This window comes from Liolophura sinensis, unplaced genomic scaffold, assembly GCF_032854445.1.
Source record: "Liolophura sinensis isolate JHLJ2023 unplaced genomic scaffold, CUHK_Ljap_v2 scaffold_188, whole genome shotgun sequence".
Classification (NCBI taxonomy): Eukaryota; Metazoa; Mollusca; class Polyplacophora; order Chitonida; family Chitonidae; genus Liolophura; species Liolophura sinensis.
Window position 1 is genome coordinate 50,834 of NW_027018127.1, and position 9,725 is coordinate 60,558.

The 9,725-nt window shown below is 39.7% G+C and overlaps 1 protein-coding gene across 1 annotated transcript; it reads right to left on the minus strand.

The window, feature by feature from the left end:
• Positions 1 to 1,520: 1,520 nt before the first annotated feature.
• On the minus strand, positions 1,521 to 3,470 carry LOC135481497 (protein FAM200A-like). The gene has a single exon (XM_064761318.1). The coding sequence runs from the start codon at positions 3,468 to 3,470 to the stop codon at positions 1,548 to 1,550; it is 1,923 nt and encodes a 640-aa protein (XP_064617388.1). The 3' UTR covers positions 1,521 to 1,547.
• Between the last annotated feature and the right edge of the window lie 6,255 nt (positions 3,471 to 9,725).

The following is a 9,725-nucleotide window of genomic DNA, read 5'->3' on the forward strand; positions in this document are numbered from 1 at the left end:
CAACAATACTTTCGTCTAACCAGAGAACAATTTAAACAAGTTCCCACCACGTGTCGGGGTAACACCCCACCAGTGACGTCATTTCTTGGGATACCCTGTCCGGTTTTGAAAACGCATACCGCACCGATCGCTACATGGTGCGATTGATTTTGCCGTATACGTTTCCGCATGAAAAAACGGATCCGCGACCGTACCTTTGGAATCATTGCAACTTATTTTAACTATTTCGATTTTTTACCGCATACCGCGTACCGTATACCGCTACCGCATGTAAGGAATCTCAGCTTCAGATTAAATCGTAAAAACGGACCAGATCAGATTGACGTTGTTGTTGCAGCGCGTTGCACAAGATAATTCTGTTTTGAATTCCGGTCGACTATGTGTTGTCTGCATGATGAGGTTAATCCTATGCTGAACAAGAACTGTTTTAGGATGCCATTATCTTGAAAACATTGTCAGCTGTAAGTTTCTCCTTTCCTAAATGTTTCTCTATTTGTCAACTTTGCTTATTCAAACTTTGGCGTTCACAACAGTTTGTCATGATCTGGGCATAGTTTGAGTATGTGACATGTTTACAAGAGTAAATATTTGAAGCTGTTTATCAGATTTTTATCTTCAGTATAAACACATTGACATTTACTGGACTATTTGTGTTTATTAAATACCTCAACCACATTACTATGTAAACATCTAACATATATAACATATTATTATATTCACTGTCCTCTAAGGATTATGCCCACATTATGATATTTTTTAATTTCTAAATACATGTATATACATTGATTATGTTGCATTTTATTTAGAATATAGTTTTTTTTTGATTGCATGTGCTTAGCTTGATGAAATAATTAAAGTATCATTGTTGCGAATTTGATTACCAACTGGGGCTATTCTAGGTCCAAAGTTTGGGCACCCTTGGGCCGAGCGTAGCGAGGCGTTGCCTATTAGCCGGGGGTCTGGTGGCCGCAGGCCCCCAGCCGCTAGATTTTTTCGACGCCCAGAAATGCATTCTAGGCCATATTAAGCACTTTGATAGATGTTATGAAAAGCACTCTCAGGTATTTTAAACAGCTTAAAATATTAGTTAATACTATCCACACATTTATATTTTACATCTATTTATATATGTTTTAATAATATAACGATATACGTCTCTGTTGTAGGCCTACGAACTGGGACTGACCCTGAGTTTTAGATGTGACATACATACATGTGACAAATAATGAAACAGTGCATTTTGTCGCAGACCCTCGGGTTTTAATTTATAACACATACCATCACATATATGTCAGCAGGTTTGTTGTTGTAAATAAACAAGTGCATGCACAATGTACCTTGACTTTCACCCAAGCACTGCTTTGAGTTCATTTACTTGCTCATTATAGTAAACATTCTATTTCTTATGTATTGACTTGATAACTATCAGTATGTCAGACATGCACATAATAGATACATTCAGAACCATAATGTGCAAAAAGTCTCAAACAAATTGTGTATTAACTCACCAAGTTCATCTTTTCAAATGAAAATTAGCACATTATGATTCAGCAAGGCAGGATCCTACGATCTTTCACTGAAGCCCATTTCTCCGCTATTCTTTTCACGTATGATTCTGAAAGGCTGTCAGGGCCATTCAGGTTTATTCTCATGAAACGATCCAAGCTTGTTTGGTTGAGTGAGGCTCTCAGTGAGCTGCAAATGAGGTTCATGGCAGAAAAACCTCTTTCTACGTTTGCTGTGGAAGGCGGGATTAGTAGTGCCAATTCAAACAATTTCATACAGTGCTTTGTGGTAGTTAAGCTCCCAGAAGCACACATTTGCTGATAAACTGAGGCAGATTCCACGGGATGACTGTCAATGTAGTCACTGGTGTCCATCTTTTTGATTTTCTTGTCTCGGACCATCTTAGCAACTTCTGTCCTGAAATCGTAGCAACAAGTTTCGTAAGCCTGATCAAATTCTTGTAGAAAATCTGACCTCTCTCCAATTGCTTCCTGCCTATTAATTAAAGGATAGGAAGTGTTTGTTTCACCCCCGTGAGTATCCAACTGTGTGTCACCATAAAACTCAGTGAGAGCATCCAAGTGAGCAAGCCTGTCACTAACTTGAGGCTTGAGTGAAGGATTAAACACATCAAAATGTTTTAACACAGGGTTGTTGATTGATATGGCATCCTCCAATTCTTGTAGAAGACTGTGCAAAAATGGTCTTGCTACAGTTTGTTTGAATTGTTCCACAGTTTCTGTAACAGACTGATCGTGATCAAGAAAGCTGTCTTCTCGTCTGAGGCGTCTCCCCATCTCTGCTCTTGTCTTGTTCTTTTCCACAAATTTTCTTGCTTGTGAAAAGTATTTGCCTAGATCCAAATTTGCAGAAAGCTCTGAAATAGCTAATTTCAGTTTTTGAAATCTTGCCGGAATAGATGTGAAATCCAGGTTCTTTCTCTGAAGAAACTTAGAGAACTGATTTACGGCGATCAGCACGTCGGCGAGTAAAACTGCCATCAAGCACACTTCAATAAGCTGATCTCTACAGCCCTTTACTTCAGGTTCGCCTCGATTAGCGAACAGAGTGTCAAGAGAATCCAGCAAACAGTCCCAGCGTGACAATATCCTCACACATGCTTCTCCGTGACTCAGCCACCGTGTTGTGCAAGCCTTCAAAATTTTAACAGGCGTGAGGCCTTCAACAGCCTGTGCTTCTTCAAAAACGGCGAACTTGATAGTTGAGTGTTTGAAAAGTTTCCAAACTGTGAGCAATACTTTGTCCAGCTGCTGAAGTAATGGGAATTTCTTCATTAAGTGTACGAATACTAAAGCCAGTTTGTGATTTCTGCAATTCTGGTATATTGCGTGAGGGGATATGTGCCTAATTCTTCTCTGAAGTCCGTTTTTTTCACCAGACATTGTGTTTGTTCCATCAAACCCAGTAAATCGAATTTCTTTCGGTTCAAGTCCTTTCTGTTTTAAAACGCCCATCACCTCAGTGAAAAGCGACCCAGCTGTTTTATCAGCCTTGATTTGAACAATTGATAAATATTCTTCACTAACCTTGTGTGTTATTCTGTCCACGTACCTGATGAAGATGGTGAGTTGTTCTCGATCTTTTTCATCTGTGCTTTCGTCTGCTAAGATGGTAAAGCCAGAGCAACAGGCCAGCTTATCGAGAAGATCTGTCTCTAAACAACAGTTTATCGCACACAGAAATTCCTCAACGCTTGTAGATGACAAGTATGTGGCGTTTTTAGCACTAGATTGGCAATGCCATCGTAAGCCTTCCTCTCCCAAATTTGCAATAAAATTCACAAATTCTTGAAAGTTCTGTTTTACTGCCCACTTTTTCTTAGCAATGAAGTATGTTGATTTTATCAATTTTTCGACTACTCTCTGATTTCGGGCTTGTTCTGTTTGTTTTTGTTTTGCCAAAGAACTCGTTATCTGCTGTGTTATATTTCCCTTGGAAACCATGGCTTGTATAGCTCTTTTCTGAGTAATGGCATTCTGGTGTTTACTGCCACGGCTGTGATTTTCTAAAACCCTTTTTGGATGGCCTTCTAGTTTAACTGCTTTATTTTTCCATGTCTCGTCACCTGTTACAGCATATTCCTCACATAATTTGCACTTCCAACCTTGTTGGTCATGACTGTAATAAAGCCAAGAAAACATTTTTTCCCACTGGGCCCGTGATTGACCGTCCCTGTTTGTTCGTCCGTCAAATCTTTTGCCCTCCGTTGTGCTATAGTCTAAAGGCTCGGTTTGTTCTGGTGTTGAAGGCCTATCGCTGTCACATTTTCCTGTATATTTTCCAAGTTTTCTTGGGTGTGAAGTTTAGAAGTGCTTGGTGTTTCGCTGGTGCTTGCCGACGCCGGTTCGGGGCTAGGGGATATCAGCACGCCCGACTCCGGCACCTCTGGCTCTGCAGCACTTCCCTCACTATCGATGCCGTCACGTGTTTCATTTGCTTCTGAAATCCTTGCCTTTTTTCGACCACTACCGCCAAAAAAATCTGTCTTTGCAGAGATTTAAACAATACATCACGCTAGCTACCGATTGTGATTGTAATGGCCTATTTAAGGGTGTTTTGATGTCGTTTTGTTTCCTACTGTTTAGACCGATTCATACAAGCAGTGAAGTTCATTTTTCCGCGAATATTGTTTTTCTTTGTCACTCGTTTGGGCGCCCAAACTGGCGACGCCCAAACCCGTTATATCGGGTTCAAAATCGGCCTAGATCAGCTCTAGACCAATCAAATAAATAAAAAGCAAATAAGTACTTGTCCGTAATATAAATTGAGATATATATTCTACACCCTGACATATCTACTTGCAAGTTTTTCACAGCTGGCTTGTACTGTGTGTGCTGTACAGAATGGATTGATAGTTTCATTTTAGGTTTAACCTCCAAGACCACCTTTCATCTCCAACTTGATGTGCAGCTCAAATCATGTATCCAAAGTGCTTCTTTTGTCATATGTGACTTTGTCTGGGTGTTTTTGAGTTCCCATACATGTATTTTCAGTAAAACACACAACAAAGTGTCAATGTAAAATCAGCTGGCAAATCATCTTTGATCTCTGAACTTTGCAAATGTGAAAGTCTGGCTTGTACCTGATTTACTTTAGGATGCAGCTTCATCCCCAGTACTGTTGCTATGACAACCTGTGGTCAAGATTATGAGGTCACTGCACCATTTCATCAGTTTCCTGTTATTTTGATGTCAGATGTTGTTGTATTCGTGTATGATTCAGTGGCATTCTCTGTCTTTTGTCTTCCAACTTCTGAAACATACGATAATAAAAAATAAGTGATTGTGTAAATTGTAATCGTCGTTTGGATGCTTAATTACAGTGTCAATGAAATGTAGTAATACACACTTAAATCATGCACAATATGTAGCATTTTTACACAGTTTTACGTACACCAATTTCACAATCAACATGTTCAAGTTACCTGATGTGTATTTTCTCGGTAGTGCTGGGTTTCCTCTCATTTTACCTGATGTGTATCTTGTCAGTAGTGCTGGGTGGTTTCCTCTCTGTGATACCTTGTTCCTATGTTACCTGATATGTATCTTTTGAGCTGTGATAGGTTTCCTGTCTCTCTGATACGTTGTGCGATTATTATTTAATGTGTGTATCTTCTACTGTGATGGGTTTCCTGTCTCTATGATACCTTGTGCGAATATTATTTGATGTGTGTCTTCTCAGGTGGGGTGGGCTTCCTGACACTTGGTCCACATATGACCTGATGAGTAACATCTCAGGAGAGTTGGTTTTCCCCTGTCTAATAATACCGGGTCCATACATTATACATGATGTGTAACTTCTCAGGAGAACTGGTTTTCCCCTCTCCCTAATACCGGGTCCACACATTACCTGATGTGTGACTTCTCAGGAGGACTGGTTTTCCTCTCTCTCTAATAACGGGTCGAAACATTATTTGATGTGTAACATCTCAGGAGAGGTGGTTTTCACCTCTCAGGCTTTCAGCATATTGGAGGCTGAGTTTTATAGTCGCTAATATAAATAAGGCCAAGTCCAGCTCATGCTGGCTTCATCTCCGGTCGCACGTGTACTGAGAATGGTCTAACAGCAACCTGCGGATGGTCGTATCAATGAAACATTATTGAGTGCGGTGTAAAACGCCAACCAAATAAATGTGTATAAAGAAGGCTCCCTATTAACTCTCTACCGGTGAGGTTCTAAAAGCACCAAGGCTGGGCTTCAAACTCTTGTGACGGGCAGGATCCAGCATTTTAACTCACGCCGTGACTGATAGAGCATGTACTGCCTCACTTTTGCGGGGAAGCGATGACTTAGTTAATCAACGACTCTTTCCTTGTGTAGGATGATATGATTTGTTGATGGAATGAAAACACAACGACGTGATGAGCGCCAGGTGACGAGGTGTTGAGGTAAACAGCTACAAAATCAGGGAAAACGAAGTTCGCTAAGTATTAATGTTACATAGAAGCTGTGAATCAAGATATTAAGAGTTAAAGCGTGGGGAATGAAATGCATACAGCGCCCCTGGCGGTGGGTGTATGTATAACACAACACCGCAGCTCGTAAAAATCATTACTTTCAATTAGCACAGGGTGGGGCATAACGGACTAGCTATCTCTGGAGGATCAGGTGCGAGTCTCGGTAGTTCCATGGGTAGTGTACAAACCATCATGTTTTAATAACCTACGTAAACTCTCATTATTAACATAGCCAGGAACTTCACAAGTCGACGATTGCGGCAGTAGGGGTAAAATGCTCCCCAGAGAATCCCGTTTTGCTCCAGACGTTCGTTTTGGTCCCATGAGATATTTTACACGTAACTATGCACCGGCATTACGCTTTTTACTGTTTTAGTTTAAATGAGGTAAACAAACGATTTGTAACACACATCGTGTAATATTTAGAGCCAAGAATGATATAAATAACTGCACAACAGCTATGGTAGACTTACACATACATACGGGTGTGAAAAAGGCACAAGTATCATTTTTTCACTTCTATATACAGTCTTTTCCATAAACTTTTTCAAATTTAATTAGCCGAAGAATTTTAGCTAAAAAGCATACTTGATATTAACGTGTAAGACAAAGGTTGTTAGAGAGAATTAGAAAGACTTCAACCGACAGTAAATTCAAATTGTTGGTTTACAAGAGTTGCCTTCATTTACATGTACGAAATCGTACAAGTGTGAGGAAGGACACCTGAACTCCATCCCAGGCTGGAGTTGAAAAGCGTTTACTTGTCTCATTTGTGTAACTTTGGTTTTAACCCATTACTATGTAGGCCAAAATAAAGGTTGAACTTTGATTACATTTTTTTTTAGTTAAAAACTAAAATATATAATAAGCCCTGATATGAATTCCAATTGTGCCATGGCATTCATATATAATTCATTATTAATATGATGCATTTTGCTGAAAAAGGTATATTTTCAACACTCACACATATATTAAATAAAAATAAAAAGTCGGGGCAAGCAGATAATTTAAAGATATCTGTAGATACTTAAAATATGTATATCTGTCTAAATAGCAATATGCAACTGTAAATGAATTATACAAGGACCACGTGATCAGCAAGGTCAGAGGTTGCAGTACCCTAGGTGGCTATGAACTCCTTTGTTAACTGTGACAAATGCAGATATTTCAGATACTTACCTTTTCTTTTATTTTCTTTTATCTGTACTGGTTTTTGTTAAATAAAATGTTTCTATACTGTGGTTAAGCAGCTTGCTATGCACTAATATAAAATAGAAGCGATAAATGAGGACTGTTCCATAGTTTATTAGGGTTCCAATGGTTGAAGACATTACACTTGTTAAGTCATTGTTGTTCGTTTTAGTACATGCAGTGAATGTGGAAGAGTTTAAATTTTAGAACCAGAGGTCAAATTAGAATATCTGCGTCCCACGTTTAAAATATTCATGAAATGTTGTGTTTTCTTGTGGTCTTCTCGGTATTTTGGTGTATAGTTTATGACATGTTTTCAGCTTGGATAATTTTACAATTTTAATGAGGAAAATAATATATAAAGGGCTGGAAGTTTAATTTGCTATCGTAATCTACCATTTCAGGCTCCTGTGAAAGTGTACATGATACACGCTTTATACGTTTGAACCATCATACATCATATACGTTTATATAAATAATGGGTTTCTCCATTTTTCTTCTGATTTGCTATGATTGTTGTTTTAAAATTGGTATTTAATCTTTAATAGGCCAGAGAGTGTTTGCCTAAATTACGATATTTAATTGAGCATGTGACGTAACGTGGCAAAGTGGACCGTGGATCGGGGCAAAACAGACTTCTGTGCCTTTTTGACACTTCCCACTGTGGTCCGTTTTGCCCCTACCCACTGTGATCCGTTTTGCCCCTACCCACTGTGCTTGCCTCTTCCCACTGTAGTCCGTTTTGTTCGTTCCCACTGTGGTCCGTTTTGCCCCTTCCCATTGTAGTCTGTTTTGCTCGTTCCCAGTGATCCGTTTTGCCCCTTCCCACTGTCATCCGTTTTGCCCCAATAGTTCATTTTCTTTAAATTGACACCTTTAAAAAGAAGCGTCCTGGTCTTTTCTTTTAGCTTGATGAAATGGTCGTGAAAACTAGTGCAACTTTGCATTGAAAGACACCCACAAAATCTGTGAGCACTAGGGTTAAAAAAGGTATAAATCAAAAGTGATCCTGCTAACACTAGCTGCATGGAGTGTAGTGTATTACCTGGTGGGGGCGGAGGTATTAACCCAGAAAAGTGGACGACGAAATATGTGCTTATAGACCTCAGGTCACTTTCGATTTCAACAACAACATGTACAGCTCTCATCAATACATGCCTCTCATATAAATTTACGCAGTTCCGTGTTATAAAGACGACGGAAGTTAGTTTCATTTATGTTTAAAGTCACCTCACGTTGGAGGGGGAATCTCTGGAGATCGAGCCCATGACACGAGTCCTGTGTCGTCCGTCTTATAGGATAAACTATTTTGCTGTCAACAAACTGCATGCAGTGATAGTGTTCACGTCGAGAACATATAGTTCTATTTTGACCTGACATTTCATAGATTTGCACAGTGGGAGAGATCATAATGGAGACTTATAACATGTGTCTACGCGCACTTTTGAGTCGTATGTTCGAGTCTGTTGCGTCTATACATAATTATTCCATTGTTAGCGTTGGTAGCTCCCAGTCTTGAGGTTATTGAACGAAGTTACTACTTCGAGGATTGAAACGTTTCTCTGCGTCTTTTTCTCATGGTGAGAAAATCGAATTTGGTACCGGTAAGTTTGACCCTAGCAAAGCGCTAGTCTTGCAGAACTATGGGTGACGATTATGTAATGTTTTTTATGAAGAGTTCTAAAGCTATTCAGTTTTGTCAGCGGGAGTTAAGGTTTCCTCTGGTTGCAATACCGGGATCTGCTTTATGTCTGGTAACTGCCTTCAGGAATATTAGGTCTATGTACAGTTGTGGTGATCCTGATATGGCTCTGTTTTCTCTGCCTCATAAGAATACAATTCGTCCTGTTACGCGTATGTCGTGTCTGTGTGTTCTACGTCGGTGTTTGTCTGCAACAGGATGTAATGCTAGCCCATTTTCTAGGCATAGTTTTTGGAGGGGTGGTGCGTCGTACGCATTTCAGGCTCAGGTTCCAGGTGAAGTCATACAGATGTCAGTAGACAGGGCTAGCAGACAGGGCTAATGCTTAGAAATGTTACTTAGAAGTGGATGTAAATGGTCGCAGGATAGTGTCCAAGCGCATAAGAGACCTGGTCTTGTTTGAGAAGGCATAATACGTGGTGATGGTGCAGTTGGTGTCGCACTCTACATGTAATTCTTCTTTTGACCTATTTGTTATCTTAGATGTTCGCGGGTTTCCCCCGGGCTCTGCCCTGTTTCCATCCACCATAATGCTGACAGCCGTTGTATAAGTAAGATATTCTTGAGTGCGTCGTAAAACACCAATCAAAATAATAAATAAATATTTATTTTCTCATAATGGAAAGGGGCCGCGTTTCCTTCCTTTCGTCAATGTAGATGTGTTTCATTTTTTTTTTTTTGTCTTCTGTTTTGTTGGTTGTTACCTTGGTCCTGACTGGATTCCTTTGGGGTTGTTCTTTCGTGTATAATAATATGTATTGTAATGACAGGGTCTATGTGGAATATTATCTTGTCTTTGTACCAGTGTAACTACATGCATGTGTGTATGTTAGATATCACAATTGGGT

What these genes read in the sequence shown, in the direction of transcription:
- LOC135481497 (XM_064761318.1), bottom strand. Translation starts at nt 3,470, where the DNA reads ATGGTTTCCAAGGGAAATATAACACAGCAGATAACGAGTTCTTTGGCA.